The sequence below is a fragment of the Mercenaria mercenaria genome, chromosome 14, assembly GCF_021730395.1.
Source record: "Mercenaria mercenaria strain notata chromosome 14, MADL_Memer_1, whole genome shotgun sequence".
In the NCBI taxonomy this organism is placed as follows: Eukaryota; Metazoa; Mollusca; class Bivalvia; order Venerida; family Veneridae; genus Mercenaria; species Mercenaria mercenaria.
In genome coordinates, this window is record NC_069374.1 from 16,713,732 (window position 1) to 16,731,562 (window position 17,831).

At 39.4% G+C, this 17,831-nt stretch overlaps 3 protein-coding genes across 3 annotated transcripts; 2 read left to right on the forward strand and 1 right to left on the reverse strand.

Moving 5' to 3' along the window:
- Positions 1 to 2,056: 2,056 nt before the first annotated feature.
- LOC128548118 (uncharacterized) lies at positions 2,057 to 4,950 on the reverse strand. The gene is made up of 3 exons (XM_053522513.1): positions 3,791 to 4,950; positions 3,398 to 3,645; positions 2,057 to 2,119 (listed from the first exon to the last, which is right to left on the reverse strand). Exons 1-3 carry the CDS (start codon positions 4,113 to 4,115, stop codon positions 2,057 to 2,059), a joined length of 636 nt encoding a protein of 211 aa, XP_053378488.1. The 5' UTR covers positions 4,116 to 4,950.
- Positions 4,951 to 6,454: 1,504 nt separating this feature from the next.
- LOC123558967 (galactose-3-O-sulfotransferase 2-like) lies at positions 6,455 to 7,705 on the forward strand. The gene has a single exon (XM_053522514.1). The coding sequence runs from the start codon at positions 6,635 to 6,637 to the stop codon at positions 7,703 to 7,705; it is 1,071 nt and encodes a 356-aa protein (XP_053378489.1). The 5' UTR covers positions 6,455 to 6,634.
- Positions 7,706 to 14,853: 7,148 nt separating this feature from the next.
- On the forward strand, positions 14,854 to 16,362 carry LOC123544065 (uncharacterized). Its single transcript, XM_045330122.2, has one exon. The coding sequence runs from the start codon at positions 14,854 to 14,856 to the stop codon at positions 16,360 to 16,362; it is 1,509 nt and encodes a 502-aa protein (XP_045186057.2).
- The last annotated feature ends 1,469 nt before the right edge of the window (positions 16,363 to 17,831 follow it).

The window sequence follows — 17,831 nt, forward strand, 5'->3', positions numbered from 1 at the left end:
TCTTTTCACGAACGAGATAGTTGCTCCAGTTGTACGCGTGATTGCTCACTCTAAGCATCTCGTTCAGCACTCTTTTTTGATTTCGTGTTGGACGTATTCCGACACTGAAAGTCGTCAGGAATGGTTTTTCGTCTTCAAGTTTCGCTCGCTTCATTGTTCGTTCGAAATCAGATGCAAACACCTTGTTGTGTGATTCTCCATTCTTCGCAAATTGAAACCAACACTCTAGGTTTTGGTGCTTGAACACGTGTGCCGCTTTCCAAAGCGTTAAAGGAGAGAGGCTTCTCTTGCGATTCATAGTCGTTGTTTGATTTGAACTAAGGCAACATGCATCTTTTATGAGAGCAAGAAGCCAATTTTCACAAATATTATTTTTTTAGTCTCGGTTGCAACAATCTCTCTCGCCTGCCACTGACAATGCGACTGTACATGATTATATGCAATGTGGGATATGAAAACATAATGTTTCGCTAGTGGTAACACGATATCGAGTGTCATAGCATTTTATCCTTGTACGCCTAATACATTTTACCATGCAAGACAAATTTGTCAAAACAGTCCACCTTGATAGTTTTACATTATATGTAGGATTTCAAAACAGCATCATTAATGACAGTATGTGATATTGTCTGATGCTGCAGAGACATATTTCCTAAAGTGGTCCATACTCGTGTTCTTTTTAAGTATTAAAGGAAAAAGTTGGCATTTGGGCATTTCAACCATCGTGAACATACTTTGGGACCTAGGACTATGTTTGTGTCTGCCAGATCAAACAATATCGAAACCACGTTGTCACACACACCAAGCCGAGAGCGATGCAAAAACACGTCCGCTCTCGACGGCTGTACAGTTGGTCATGTGACCACTTGCAACTTGAGGAAAAAATGCTCGACGCTGATTGGTCAGTTACTTTCAGTGTAGACTCGTCCCGTTGGACGAAACCACGTTGAAAGCTATCAGCCAATCAAATCGTTCGTGACGTCACAGTTTGTTATTTTTCGGCAGGCAGAGCCTTTATAAGTGGCTGCACAAGCTCAGTTGTTCAGTTAGGCGGGCGGATTTCACCAAAATTCCAAGGTGTTTCCGCGTCAGTATGTTTAAGATTTTTCTAGTGTTAAAATGTTCAAGTTTGGAGTTAAAGTGTTATTCGTGGTAATAAGAGTACAAGACAGATGAAGAATGCCTGGGGTGAGTACTTTGGCAAAGTCGCGTCGCTCTCGTATTGCACACGTTAGGATTTGGTTAGGACATAAGACTGGCAACGCACGTTGGCATAGCGATGCCAAGTCTTGGTTCGGCTAGAACTTGATCCGGGGTTTCGATCAATTGAGAATGTCCAGTGTTCGGCGTAGTTGGGTTAGGGCGAGGAGACTCGATATACCGAAAATGGAAAGACGGTTGAGCTCCTGTCCCCGTCATCCCGACCAATATCTTTCCAGCTTAACACAGCTGGAGTTCTCTCTTGATTGAAATGACACTCGAGTTGATATACTTACTCTCGAGGTCGTCTGAGTGTCTACTGTTTGAGTCTTGCATCAGCTTGATGCTGCGTTCCGATATGGACGGTAGACATGGTCACCTGTTGATCGTTCAGTGCTTTTGCAGATCGCCAGAAAATGCGATAGCCAATTAACGAACCACATTTTTTACTTCATATTTTTTGCATGTTAGGAGCAATGACAAGTTGTTTGAAACGAGAGCGACGGGACCTTTGCAACCTTAGTATAAGAATAATGTTATGATGTTTAGATATGCTAGTTATGTCTTAGATGTTAGTTGTTAAGTCTTAAAGTTGTGCACAACTTATAATAGCTATTGAATGTGTTTCTCTTCACAGGGCTTTGTCACTTTTTATCATTGGTGGTGGAGTACGGCAAGGGGCGTTTTCGTATCCTTACTTGTTTAGCTTAAATTAGGAAAACGACTCTTGGCTTGCTCACACTGCTACATGATAACATAAGTGACATCAAAATTTCTGAACTTTGGCAAACATAAGCTCTTACTTGTAATTCAAAAAATCAAAGCTTCGAATTCAATGTTGTATCTAATGTACAGCTCATTTGGCATGTAACAGCTGTACATAAAACGATGCAACCTTTTTCTCTCTTCTCTTGCTCTTCTAAAAAAAAAAAAAAAAAAATCAAAATTACTAATGCTAATGGACCGAACGGCAACCGAACATTCTCATTCAGATTGACTTTCATAGATCAGCGTGGGTCAAGCGTTAATGATGACTAAAGCCCGACTCTGTGCTCAGTAGGCAATGACGCTAGTACAGGGAATTACTTGGCCCACCATTGCTATGATTGTCTGCAAGATATAACATGCCAGTGCCACGTTCATTGGAAGGGCGACACTTCTCTACTGAGACGCCCGAATACACCTTTGAATAGCCTTGTCGTCCGAGTGCCGCGGCAAGTATCGGGGACTGGCATGACAATGTCTTGTGGAGATACTGATCTTGTCAATTTGAAAGTGACTTTGGCTTCTACATTTGGTACTCTATCCCAAATTTCTTTTAATGCGACCATCTTTCGAGGCCTGTGATCAAGAGTTTCTCTGATGTCACAGTGGTCTCGAAACATGCCAGTGACAAGTCTGGACAAACGCAGAGCCATAGAAATTTGGTACTGTACATTTTTCTAAAGGTGATATTGCGATGCTGAACGAATACGTCGGCTCGTACCTCAGGCCGATGTCTGATTAGCTTATGGTTGAAAAACGAAATGTCAATTCATACTAGAGAATTGGACACGATATTTTTACATGCTGAAGATGCTCGATGCCTAGTTTAGACCATCTATTTTGCTTTGAAATTGATACAAACTTAAAAACAAAGAAATCACTGCTTTTTTAGGTGATTAGCAAACTGGCTTGTTTTTCTTACCACGACAGAAATTGATATAACACATACAAGGCTCATTATTCATGCAACGTTTTCTCCAGTATGAGTTGACATATGCCTATTATATTTCTCAAGGCGTGAACGTATCTATAATGAAAAAGTTTAATCATAAGGATTCGTGACAGTGTTCTTTGTACACTTGTACAGAAACATGATGACATACCGAGTCTGGATTAGGACATTGTTTCAAAATCTCTCTAACCTAAGTGGGATTGCTATGTTTGCATTACTATATGACAAAGTAAGACACGGCACTGTTCTGAACATTTTATTTCCAATGTATCATTATCTTTCATCAGAACAAAGCAAAAGTATCAATCGGTTAGTCTCACTTATTACGCTCGATCTTATTTTGGCATTACAAAAGCAGCACTTGCCCTTTGCTTTTATCTGATCGACGCAGTCTTCGCAAAATGTGTGACCGCAAGGCACTAATGTATGATCTTTTTGTGCGGACAAGCATATGATGCACAGCATCAGTTCGTCCCTTGCCTCTTGCTTGGCTTCGGACAGTTTTCTCTGATGAGCCAACAGTAGCTCATGTTCTCTCTTTTCCCAAGCCGTTTCGGTCAACGTACTGCTGGTAACCGTTGATGAAGGCCTCGTATAACCTCTTATCGGACTTTTTGATTTCGTACTCATGGTCGGACTGATGATGTCTGGCAACTCGTCATTGTCCTCATCGCTTATGACGATGGTGTCTGTTAGTGTGATCTGTTTCTTCGCTTTGTCCATATTGTCTGAAACAGAAAACATAAACGAACGTCAGTTGTTTTACAAAAGTTGTTACATGGTCAATTCAACAAGTCAGTATTAGCTAGTAAAAGTATCGAGTTCAATTTCAAATCTCAAAGTGTCAAATCTCAACTCAAAGTGTCAACTCACCAATTTCATCCCTCAGCAAGCCTTGATTCTCCAAAAGGAATCTCGCAGCAGCTATTACGTCCGACATATCTGTTTCGTTCGTCGCCTCTCTGATTTCGTTTTCCCACAAGTTCAGTTTCGATAGTGCCGACATGCTACTCTTGAATAAGGAAGGGTATCGTCCGCGATCCATGTTGACACAAGTTACGACGTTATCTATGTTTTCGATTAAGTTTTGAGCTCTTCTCACTATGCCTCTTCGCTTGTATAAGACAAACGTTTCCATTGCTTGTCGACGGCTCTCTGTCATGAGTGAGCTCAGTAAATCTGCGGCCGCACTGTTCATCGTTCTGATACAGAATGACACTAAGAATGCATATCCACACACTCCCTCTAGCGAAAATTGTTTGGACCAATCAGAACGGTTTGCTTAAACCACGCCTACTTTGTATTGACCAATCAGAAAGCAGATTGATTGAAAAAGTTATTTTTCGGTACAGTACCAGGGAAATAGGCAATCTCAACACGCTTACAAACTATCATACAGCTTATAAATTCCAGAAGATGAAGGAGTTCTATATATTCAAAGCAATGGTAGATCCAGCAGATCAAGACTTGAAGTTAATGACAGAAGATTGTCTACAAAGCTTAGTAGACTCACAAGAAATATTATATATCTGTTACGCTGTAATAGATGTTATGATACACGGATATGTACAGTTTGTCTGTCCATATAGAGAGACTACACTCCACAAGAGATATGAATTATTAGAGTTTGGCAAAGCAGATTCATATCATACCAAGTACAAGGGAATTATTGGCAAGAAAGCTGCGAGACATCAAGCAGACTTTATAGAGAAAGGAAGACCATGGGCTCCTGCAAATCAGTATAGTACATTGTCAAACGAAGCAATATCTGTTGCTGATAATCCTAAGAAGAGGGAAATCGAAATCTATGAAGATGACGATGAAGAGACTATCAACAAGAAGTTGAGAGATCTAAATGCTAATTTTTTTTTTGCTGATAAACCTAAGAAGAGGAAAATCAAAATCTATGAAGATGACGATGAAGAGACTATCAACAAGAAGTTGAGAGATCTAGATGATAAGATGGAACGTAGAAAAGACCGGAATAAACTTACAAACTATTATGGTCTTATCCCAGAAAAGAAATGTGAAACAGTCACCTCATGAAATCAAGGATACCCCGAAACCATATCTAGCTGAAAATATTTTGACCAATCAGAATGTGGCATTTAAACCACGCCTACTTTGTATTGACCAATCAGAAAGCAGATAGCTTGAAAAAAGTTATTTTTCGGTACAGTATCGGGGAAATCGGCACTTGAGCTTCATTATATCTTCAGCTCTCAAACTGTCAAGATGCAAAATAATTCTTCTAAACAATTTGGCGAGATGAAAGTGAACATTGTTAGCATTGAAACACTGAGACAGAGATCTCGAACTCTGGATATGCTATTAAGAAACGAAGATGACGAAAAAAAGAATTACAACGAGACAAAGCATACATTGTTGCTCAGCAGATGTCACCAGAGTTATTTGGAAGAACAACTGTATGGATTTCTTTCAGACGACGACATCGAACATCAACATGTGCTGTTCATTACGGACTTGTCGAATCCTGTTGTGAATTACGAGACAGCTTTGTCGAAATATGATACTAGATTCTTGATACTTGTGATAGACTATTATGACATACAACTGTGGAGAGATGAACTCAAAACCTTTGTCGCGAGCAGCGAACGGGTCTACTGGATTTTGGCTAATGCAACTCTAATACTGTCGTTTGTCGACAACGGAATAACAGACAGGTTCATGAGAGAAGTCGATCATAAGAAACATTACAGGCCTATGCCACCGTTTGTGTTTTATCAAACGCCTAGAAGAAACGCAACGTGTTTCGGGGACATTTATCAAGCTATTGGCACTCGTAACTAAACTGAACTGATGTTGATACATATTAGTGAATTGAATAAAACTGAATGAAATTTGAACATGTGCTTGTTATGTTATGTTATGTTATGTTAGTTAACCAACAAGACCGATTGTCACAGTAATTTGCCCAATGCTGTGCAGTAACCCTCATACTGTGTAAAAACAACACACCATTCAACTTCCAAAAATACTCAAAGCCCTAACCCTAACCTCACCTAACTTTTCCTAGCCATACACCAAGGACCAATCACCCTTGAAGCCGATTTCACTTTAGAAAAGTTTTAAGACTGTAAGTGAATGCCAGTAATATTCACGAGGTTAGACAGTTAATGCCCCTCGTTACATGTTGTGAAAAAAACATAAAGCTAGATGATATATGACTTAAGGTAAAACTAACGGTACATAATTTCTGTGTTTATCGTTTTATCACTAAGACAAATTTAGACCAACTTCACAGTTTTTTTTAACAAATTTTAAAAAATTGATCTCGAACAACTTGTCCTAGCCCTTCATCAAGGACCAAACACATCAACAGCCGATTTTGAAATGGAAAAAAAATGTTTTGGTAAATACAGTCGGGAAGTGAATGCAAATTCATGCAAAGGATAGCCGGGATGTAAAAACTAAGACAAGTTAAAAGAGAACGAAAGAGCAAAATTCAATCAGACTTGAAAACTTAAGGAAAGGACGAGTTATAATTAATATATTACAGAGCAATATCGTAGTACAACCCGAAGAAAAAGACATGGCAGAAAAGAAAAGTGTAACTATAACTATACCGAAGATCGTCCTATGGTTAGTACCTTACTTTTTCAACTTGAAATATTATGAAGTAGCAAAGAGGGAATAACGTAATAGTATTGACACTGTCTTATTTCTCTTTTCAGGATTACCTTATTCGTCCTTGTGATGGCCTGTATCGTTTTCACCAGCTATAAACATTCGGTTGTGTTAGTAGACAAACTGCCTGCTTTGCAGTACAGACAGCGATCTACTAGAAATTCTACAAGCCATTATACGAACGTTACAACTCATGTCGCCTTTCTGAAAGTACACAAGGCAGGATCAACTACTGTGCAGAATTTGCTATTTCGATTCGGGATGAGACATGACTTGAATATTCTACTACCGAAGTCAGGAAACTATCTTAATAGAGCGTCACAGAAAATGTCATTGAAAGCGGGTCAAAAGAGTTACGATATCTTTGCATGTCACACTATATACCAGAAGCAATGGTTTGATAGCCTACTACCGACAGATTCAGTTTACATTGGAATTGTTCGTGACCCGGTGGAGAGAATGATAAGTTCAGCATACTATTACCGAGACGTTTTTGGTGTAGGCTACCTGAAGAGAGTACCGCGTGCTAATTTCATACACGATCTAGTAAACTATCCAGATAAGTATGATACAGCATTTTTCTCTCACACGAGAAATTCTATGGGCAAAGATTTTGGGTTTCGACGTGGTATTGAACCAACAAATAAATCTAAAATCAGGAAATACCTAGATCAATTGAACTCACAGTTTCTGCTTGTTCTCATCATGGAAAAATTTGACGAATCTCTCGTCATGCTAAAAAGACTTCTGAACTGGTCATTTGGTGATATCATCTACTTGAAAATGAACTCACATAAACACGAACATACGGTTCTGAACTCTACAGAAATAGCGAAGTTCAGAAACACCAGTTTCCTTGATTTTGAAATATATGAATATTTTTCCAATGTGTTCGAAACGAAATTGAAGCAAACAGAGGATGAGTTTTATAAAGAAGTCGAATTTTTTCAAACTACACTAGATAAAACAAGTGAATTTTGCTCGAGAAAGAATAAGACTGAAATAGTAGCATTGTCATTTGGTAAATCGAAATGGGATGAAAAGTTTCAAGTTACACAGCTAGATTGCGAATGGATGAAGACAAAGGAATTATCTTTCATTTCCAAGCTTCGTTCTACTAAACATATTCAACTCGCATGATGCCCTTTCGGTTAAAACGAGTAAAAGAGACAGAAAGGCACAATCAAGACCAAAAAATAATATTTGAGTAAATTGTCTCGTGACAGGTATAAATGTTGCGCGTTGCCTGAATCTAAATCAAACATCTCAAACATGTCTACTCATATCATATACGAACCTTCGGACGTATTTTCCAAAGACTCCAGAAAAAGAAATTCGTTCTACACGAAGAATCATCTTTGTACGGAAGAAGAAATAGGTAATGTTCTAGACATTTTTCATAGAACCAACGATCATCTAGTAGTGCATGTATCAGTCAAAAGTATTCAAGATGAAATATCTTGGTTGGGAATACAACGCATATTATCGAAAGTGACCATCGACGATCAGTATGGATTTTACATACGGAGTGAAATAGCGAAAAAAGTTACTCTAGTATTTGATTCGGAAATTCCTATTTTAGAAAACGTACCGCATATCGACGAATTCGTTTACGATCAAAAGCAAGGGATATTCTTATGTCCAACGATGAAAGAAAAGCTCGAATGGTTGGTTGCATTGGAATGCGATATCGTTAAAATAAAATAGTGTGCCAATAAATGGACAGTTTGACATACATCAACTATTTCTGACTGGAAATTCGTCCTAATTCACAATGAATAAAGCAGTAACAATTTTGCCAAAGTATGAAGATGTTCCGTGGGTCGAAGCTCAAATTGATTGGGATAAGGTTAAAATACCAAAGCAGTGTTTGCTATGCGGTGTAATATCAGTAGATGCAAATTTCAGAACAGCGCCAAGATGTGGACATTTGTGTTGCGTGCGCTGCTATTTTGAAATTCTAAGAGGATGGTCGTGTTTCTGTTGGACAACGCATCCTTATAACATATTTTTCAACTGGCAAAGAGTTGGTCCATTGGAAGAATGACAACTGAACATTGACATTTTTTAAATAGGGTAAATACATAAAACAATGTTGATGCAGATTGATATCTATTTCAACTGAAATAATGAATCATTTGTACAAATATCATAGTTCTAAATAAATGGCAATTACACTTCCAAAATCATATTATTGTTTTCCAATTCTCAATATCTAGTCAGTGAATCTCAATTTCGAAATGAACCGAATATCACTCCTGCAGAATGGGCAGTGTCTGTTATTCACAAATGATCTAACGATACAGTCAACACACATTATGTGTCCACAAGGCACCAAGGTGATGTTCTTTTCATTATACAAGCAAATCCGACATTTCTTGAACTCTTCGATAGCTTCTTGAATTCGCCGATTGATCATATTTGTTGCTCGTGCAAAGGTGTCCGAAACAAAAGTTTCTAATAATCTTCTGAGAGCGTCGATATGAGCATCTTCGTCCGCGTCTGCTACCACGTTCAGCACATCTACGCTCTGCTCTGACTGTAAAGTTACTCTTACCATCTCTGAAAATATGAGGAGAATATCAGTTATGATGTAAAACGATCATGCTGGAATATAAAACGATACAACTTCAAATTCAATTGTGTAGCGTCTTGAAATACAGAGACAAGTTCTAAAAGTCAACTACGTTCAACACCATAAACGTACCTGAGTTAGTGTCCAGTTGTCGTTGTTGCTGTATCAGAACAGCCAAGGGTGCTGCAGTTCTGCTCATGATTTGTATTTTTGTGTTTCTTTTTTCTGATGCGATCAGGTCGAAGGCGAAAGTCAGAATGATGTAGAAAAATAATTTATTGCTCAAGACACAAGAAGAAATACATCAACCAATCAAAACGTTCGATACAAAAAAGTTAACCACGCCTACTTTTTGTAAGCAAGTTTCTGGTTGAATGTTTGTATTTTCTGACGTTGGACTGAAGTTTTTAAGTCATAGTTTGACCATTTCAGTTCTGGCTCTCGAATACATCAGAAGTAATTTTCTTATCAGTATTTTCAACGTAGACGAATTTCTATAGATACTTAGCATTCAATTAAGGTTAGTATATTTTTACTTTGATATTTTCTAGAAGTATAACACTCTCATAACACTTACATTTTCAAGATCTGCAATGAAACAATGATTCGGATTTGGTTTAACTAATACAGATAGCTGTTGCTTGTCACTGATAGCTATGTTCTATATTTTCAGAAAGATGTCTTTCGATTGTGAAAAGTGTGGTCAGACACCAGAAGTCCAATGTAGTAATTGTTTGCAGGCGCTCGAATATGAATCTCGGCAACACAACTGCAGTATGCAAATTGAGAGACCTTTCATGTGCATTCATTGCAAGCAGGTGGAAACAGTAAAGAAAGCTAAGTGCATGAACTGTGGTGAAAAGACTTTCTACGAATGTAGTGAGTGTTACAGCGTTATGAACTACGACGGGGAGGACCACAATTGTCCTGATAACTGCACAAGTGCTTTACCACCATTGTGTTCCAAATGTGAATAGAAGGAAACATTTTCTCATATACAAACATAATAGTTATAACACGTGTACGATAGAAAGTTAAGAATGAACGTTGTGTCATGTAATAAATTTTGTTGTTTTTTTTTCAATGAAAGTCAATTCCACAATTAAAATTATTATATAAGGGACCTGTCTTCATCTTTTCTCTTCATTAGTTAGTTTGAATCATGACTATGTCTGACCCTAATGTTGAAAATATCAGAGTAAAAATTCACACTATATTACAACATGCTGGTAGAAAACACTCCTTCGTCTCTGCTCATTGCGACTACTTTGACCTTGACTTTGAAATGAAGCTTGTCAGCATAACAGAAAATGAGAAGTTTTACACTAAAACGAGCAGATACGAGATAGAAATAAAGGAAATGGAACCGATACATTTCCTCACACTTCTACTAACGTATCAATGCTTTTTCGCATCGATAGTTGAGATGTTGAAAGAAGACTTGAAAGATTCGGATCGAGTCATATTGGCATTTGACGCACCATCTCTAGTCAATCCTGTCGTTCTGCCTATGATGGCAAGTTCTAAAATGACTGCCGACAAAATACTCGATTCAATAGAGGATGCGGTAGATGATGATGTTCATTTTGAATTAAAGAAGTATCTCACAATTCACTGCATAAGAATTAGAGACAAACAAGATTGAAATTGAAATGGACTAAACTGAAACGTGTTTATTCATTCCTAGTATGATTTCGAAAGATCTGTTTCATGTGCAAATAAAATTGTCGACGTAACATAAATGACTCTTTTCTTCAACGTTCTCTAGTTAGAACATGTGTCAATAACATAACCGAACAGGCCCAACCAATCTGCACATGTTCAAAACTATGACCAATCCTAACACGTATCAAAATTGACACTGTTCAAATCTTTATCACAAACGATTTATAACTGTGGTGGTGATGCCCTTTATAGAAATTTGGGTAGAATATTGGGTAGAAGAGTTGATATACCTTTGGTTTTGGGTAAAGGTGAAACTAAGGGTTATTCTGTCAATCTAATGTTGTAGTTGTTGTAGTTGTTGTTGTTGTAGTTGTTGTTGTAGTTGTTGTTGTTGTTGTAGTTGTTGTTGTAGGTGTTGTTGTTGTTGTAGGTGTAGAACGTACGAACGTTTCATTCTATGACAACTAGAACAACAAGAACATGTTCGACAATGACAAGTAACTTGGTATTAGTATAGACCCGGAGTTAGACTGTTAGCTTTACTGTGCAGTTATATCGTTGTTGTTGTTGTAGATGTATGAACATTGGCCAATGCATTACGAATCATGAGACTAGTACAAGACTACAGGCTTTTTCCTTGTTAACTACATTTTATGTCACATTGTGCGTTGCCATCTTCGTTTATTACTGTCAGCATCATCGAATATGAGAATTGTAAAGTTTACATGCGATAGAATTGCTACGATGATTTAGGCTTAGGGTTCAACCTAAGAGTTGACTTGTAGTCTTTTCCAAACAGTACGTCAATCGTTACATGTACATGTGAACTAATTGGTATGAATAATGACAACAACAACATCATCAAATGAACATCGACGATGCATTCATGGTGAAATTGTACGTTGTCATCTTTGTTTAGTACTGTCAACATTGTCGAATACGAGAATTGCAACATTCATATGCAATAGAAAATGTTTTACGACGATTAGTGTTAACGGTCATTCTAAGAGTTGAACCGTAGGCTTAACAAATCAGTACATCGGACGTTACATGTACATATGAACAACATGATACATAATAACGTCAACTATGACGACAACAACAACAACAACAAGGGTACTTTCATCATGTATTTTGAATCATGATAGTAAGACCAGACTGTAGTCTTTCCTGTTAACTACATTTTATGGTCACATTGTTCGTCATCAAACCTACCGTCGTACCGTCAGAATATTGTAACATTCATATGCGGAACAATCGTTACGAAAGTTAGGGTTAGGGTTTCTAACTAAGAGTTCAACCATAGGCTTATCCTAACGGTACCTTTTTCTGTTCATCTTATAGTTCGGTACTATTACCTATAACGTGTCTGTAAAATTAAAACCATTCAAAATAACCAACGCCTCATCAATGTATCAAAATCGTGCTCCAACGCGATGTTCTACCAATGATTCAACTCATCTTTCTATAAAGGGCATCAACACCACCGTTATAAATCGTTGTTGACAAAATTGATACGTGTAATACAAATGGTTTCTTTTTGAGGTGTTCGTGTTTTTGACCATTACAGGATGAGTGAAAAATAAGTATATATGTGATTTTGAGATCTCGTTATGAAAATGTATAACGTTGACAATGCTCAGCAAAAGAAGCGTTGACAATGTTGATGATATCCACAGTGAAAGATGTACAAAGAAATTGAAAACGCATAATCGTGAATCATTTGACGTAAGTCGACGTCTGCAGTTGAAACATGAGATGAAAGTGGACAAATTCTGTACGACGTTTACTTCGTACGATTTGAACTTGGAAGATTTGAAAATTCAGAGTCTACCAGATGCGATGAACACAGTGAAGGATATGTTCGAAGCGGTAATAGAGGAAGTGAAGGCACCATTAGATTCGTCAGACTTGGTGTTACTCAAGTTCAAGAGTCCGTCGCACGACTTTCCTATCAAAGTTCCATTGACGGAATGTTCGTCTCTAACAAGTGACCAAGTATTGAATCACATAGAAGGTTCGATTCATTACAATACCAATTTCGTCCTAGAAAAGTCCTTGAACATTGAGAGAACACACATTAGATTACCAAAAGGTGGTGGTTCAAAGACTAAACCCAAAGTGAATTTGGCAGAGTTTCTACATGAAAGCAGGTCCATTATAAGGATTCAAAACAAGGACGATTTGTGCTGTGCTCGAGCAATTGTAACAGCGCAGGCAAGGATAGAAAAACATCCTAAATGGGACAATATTAGACAGGGATTTGGTGTGCAGAAAATGCTTGCCACTGAATTACATCGACTTGCCGGTGTTGATGAAAAGCAATGTAGTATCGAGGAAATTAAGAAGTTTCAAGCGGTATTGCCGAAGTACAAAATCAACGTAGTATCCAAAGAATCCTTCAATAGTTTCATTTACGTCGGTCCTAATGATGGCGTACCAATTTATCTGTACCTTCACGACGGTCACTATGATGTGATTACGAAGATAACCGGCTTCCTCAATCGAAAATACTTTTGCAACAAGTGTATGAAAGGTTACAATGTCAAAGAAACTCATAAGTGTGATAGAGCTTGCAGGTTATGTCATCGATATCATGAGGATGTCAAGGAGGAATGGTATTTCTGTTCAGATTGTCATAGGTACTTCATAAGCGAGACTTGTTACAAGCTTCACCAGAAGAACAACAAAGGAGGAAAGTCAACGTGCGACAACTGGTTCAAGTGTAGACATTGTAAGTCGTTAATCCAACAAAAAGAGTAACGTTAAGACGGAACACACGTGGCGGCGAAGTTACTGCAGACCTGTCAAAGGTTTTCTTCGCGAAAGGCCACGAGTGTTACATGAAGGTGGTCGACACGGCTTACGATTAACGCGAATTCCAACAGATGTAAATTTTCTTCGAGTTTCCAGAGCAGTTTGGACGAAAGATTGTTCAGTGCGAGTCTGGTTTCGTTACTGGAGAAAACGAGGAATGTGTCAACTGTGGCAGTTCGTCCTGTGGATCGTATGGTTACAGACCAAGTCTTTGCGTTGTTCACAAAGTGTGCAGTTCGTGTATGTACAAAGACGTGACAGACGACAGCAGCTGTGTGCATTGTGGTCAGAACCAAAGAGTATTTCGAGGTTCAAACACGACGGAGTCATTCTGCAGGTGGTTGTTCTCTGCTGAAAACTACGGTGCTACGGTGTTATGTCACAACTTCAAGGGATTCGACAGCTACCCTATCGTGAATTACCTACACGAAAATGGCTTTCCACCTAAAGTGATCAAAGCGGGATGCAAGTACACTACGATATCTGTTTCGAAATGCAAGATGCGTTTCATCGACTCTCAGAACTTTATTACCATGTCTCTGCCGGAGATGGCAAAATCGTTCGGTGAAGCTCCTTTGTACGACGGATTCTTTCCCACATTTGTTCAATATCAGAGAGAAATCAATCTGCCGTACTGCCTTGTCTACCCGACGCGAAATATTACGACCCGGACAACATGAGTGTCGAAACGAGGAGGAAGTTCATGTGTTGGTACAAGAATTGTAGACACGATGGGTTCGACTTCCAGAAAGAACTTGTCAGGCTCAGCAAGAGCAACGTAGATCTCGTGAGAAGATGCTGTCTGAATTTTCGCTCAATGTTCATGAATATGAGCAAAACTGACAAACGCGATGGGATCGATCCATTTCAAAGGAGCGTGACCATCGCTTCGGCCTGTAATCTGGTGTACCGGGCAAGGTATCTCGAACCCGAAACAATCGCTCTGATACCGACCACGGATATCGACCTAGTGCAAGACAGTCCACGCATGGAAATATCAGATGGCTGTCTTACTTTGTCTCCATAAGCGAAACGTGACCATCAGCATCGTGACAACTGCGGAGAAAAGAAGACGACCATACAATGTGGATGGCTTTTACAAGGACTGAGATGAAAATCGCACATTTTTAGAGTTTCATGGAGATTCTGGCACGGCTGTCCAAACTGTTATTCGCGTAAGCACAGTCATTCCTGTCATAGGAAAGACCAGGACGAGCTCTACAAGAAGACGATGGAGAAACGTCGATACTTGGAAGATAGAGGATTCACTTACGAATCGATCTGGGAATGCGAGTTTGTAAAGGAATTAAAGGAGAACGAAGAGATGAGAGAGTACATCAAGGCGCTCGATCTCGTTCCACCGTTAGAGCCAAAGGACGCTTTCTATGGTGGACGTACCGAAGGTTTCAAGCTGCTTGAGACATCCGAAGAGGACAAGAAAATCCAGTACTACGACTTTACTTCGTTGTATCCTTACATCAACAAGACTGGAAAGGTACCCTTGGGACATCCGAAGATCATCAAGAAAAAGTTCAAAAGTTTAGACAAGTACGAAGGTCTGATCAAGTGTAAGATTTTGCCACCGGACAACCTTTTCATTCCGGTGCTCCCGATGAAAGTCAATGACAAACTCGTGTTCGGTCTGTGTCGTACGTGCTGCGAAACGTATCAACAAGAAACGTGCACACACGACGACAACGCAAGAGCATTGACTGGAACTTGGGTGACGGACGAAGTCAAAGTGGCTGTGGAGAATGGCTATAAGCTGCTGAAGATCTACGAAGTCTGGCACTTCGATCGCATCTCTCAATACGATCCGACGACAAAGACAAAAGGAGTGTTCACCGATTACATCAACACGTATCTGAAGCTGAAACAAGAAGCCAGCGGTTGGCCAGATCACTGTAACACGTACGAAGAGAAAATGAAATACATTCGGGAGTATGAAGAGAAGGAAGGCGTCACTCTTGATTATGACAACATCAAGAAGAATCCCGGACTACGATCTTTAGCCAAACTAATGTTGAATTCCTTCTGGGGCAAGTTTGGCCAACGATCAAACCTCACTCAGTCGATGTATGTAACAAAGCCAGACACGTACAACGACATGATCAAGACACGCAAGCAACACGTCGAAGACATTCATTACGTAAACAAAGAAACGGTTCATGTCGATTGGATTTACGGTGACAACTTCATCGAGAACACTTCTCAAACAAATGTTGTGATCGCAGCGTACACCACAGCTCAAGCTCGACTGAAACTGTTCGAAACACTCAAACAACTTGACAGACGGGTAATCTACTGCGATACGGATTCCTGTGTGTTTGTGACAAGACCTGGCGAATGGGAACCACCACTTGGAGATTTTCTCGGCGAATTCAAAGACGAAGTGGCTGGGAACAAAATCACTAGCTTTGTTACCGCTGGACCTAAGAGTTATGCCTATGCATTAGCACATCCCGACAAGGACGAAAACAAGTCAATCTGCAAGATCAAAGGACTGGCGCACAATTTCAAAACCTCACTACAGGTCAACTACGACACGCTGTTTGCTATGATCACTGGTAATCGAGCTGAAAAGATTACGGTAATGGATCCATGTGGTGTTCGCAGGAATCCTGCCAAGAGTGAAATAACAAAGAGGAATCTGAGTAAGACGTTTCAGTTTCTTTTCGACAAGAGAGTTATTGTCAATGAATTTGAAACAGTTCCGTATGGATACAAGCAATTGAAATGAGTATCTGACATGTCTGTACATTACAAATAAAGTTCAAGAAAAGAAAAAAGGCCGATTGGCCACGTCTTCAGTTTTCATACACACGACTTTGTTTTGTCTCGTTGTTGAATTCCTGATCAGAAGCAAACTCAGTAGTTTGATGGTGTCTGATTTCTGCAGTTGCATCTTGCTTGTGTTGTCGATAGCGTGACACAGTTGGAACTTCAGAGCCGTGTCTGTTGTTTGTTTTACATAGTTGTGTCTCACAGCCAATGTAGTGTTGGACGTTTTGTATTCCAACAGTACGATTGCAACGTTTGGAATGTAGAGCACAAAGTCTGGACGTCTGTTCAACACAGACACCTCCGATTTTACGAACAGTCTCTGTCTATCACTGATGTGCGGAAAAGTATGTTTCAGATATTGAGCGACCTCTTTGATGAACGTCTGTTCTAAATCGGCGACAGATTTAACTTTAGACAAACGTCGTCTCAAATAATCGTGTCTTCGCCGTCCTCTACGGAGAAACTTTGATTGTCTTCTTTTGCCAGTCATGACTTTTTCTTAACAATAAAATTATTTTTTGGACGGTTTCTTCTACGTATATACTCAAAAGCATTCGAATCTTCTTCATTCATTGACCGACGACCGATTCGTCCACAATGGTGACCTTGTATGACATGAACGAGAACGCGTTGTCCGAGACAGTGTTGAAACCACTGCCGGCTCTTCCGCTGAAATTTTTTGCAACAGAGCAAGTCCCGTTAGCGCTTTTGGCAAGATGTTACGTCTGTCTTTTCTCACGATGGACGAAAACCGATATCTTGCCAAGAACGACCAGTTTGTAATTCTTGACCAGGTACGAGCACAGTTTCAAGTGCACGTCGTCGACATACGTTTTCAATTTCAGGTGCAGCTTCTTCAGTTGTCCGATTCTGTCTTGTACGGCTTGCGTCTGCTTTTTCTTTTGAGCGTACGCCAAGAGACGATGAACTTCGTCGATCTTCTCGTGATACTTGTGAATGACCTCTTTCTTGTCTGCCTCGGGTCCTATTTGAAATGCCTTTATATTGCTAGGATCGTAACACGTGGCGAACGTCCTGCCTCCCGGATCGATGGAACATATCGAGTCCGATGTGTACACTTTTATCCTTCGCGTGTATTTCGGATCACACGGAATCTGCAGTACGAATTTTCCGTTCGGACGTTTGCAAACCTTCATGTCGTGACTCAATGGAGGTATCTTAGATACATTTTTCGAAAGTCGGAGAAACCTTTCTTTCCAGTCTTTCATAGATTTCGAGAAGTTAGCTGGCATCAAAGCTATTCTGGATTGCCGAAGTCGTTCGTCTGCTATGTCTTTTTCCGTTAGCAGCCTGATAAACAATTTCTGCACTTCGAACGATCCTTCACGTAACTGAGCAATGTCTTTGTTTCTGAGATCGACTTTTCTTTTCTTCTGATTACTTTGAGTAGACTTGTACATGGTG

Bases quoted from the DNA above. Each gene is read 5' to 3' on its own strand.
- LOC123558967 (XM_053522514.1), top strand. From the start codon at position 6,635: ATGGCCTGTATCGTTTTCACCAGCTATAAACATTCGGTTGTGTTAGTA.
- LOC128548118 (XM_053522513.1), bottom strand. From the start codon at position 4,115: ATGAACAGTGCGGCCGCAGATTTACTGAGCTCACTCATGACAGAGAGC. The intron at 3,646-3,790 runs GTGAGTTGACAC...TTTCTGTTTCAG, and splicing joins CTTGCTGAGGGATGAAATTG to ACAATATGGACAAAGCGAAG. The intron at 2,120-3,397 runs GCAAGGGACGAA...TTTTTTTTTTAG, and splicing joins TGTCCGAAGCCAAGCAAGAG to AAGAGCAAGAGAAGAGAGAA.
- LOC123544065 (XM_045330122.2), top strand. From the start codon at position 14,854: ATGGAGAAACGTCGATACTTGGAAGATAGAGGATTCACTTACGAATCG.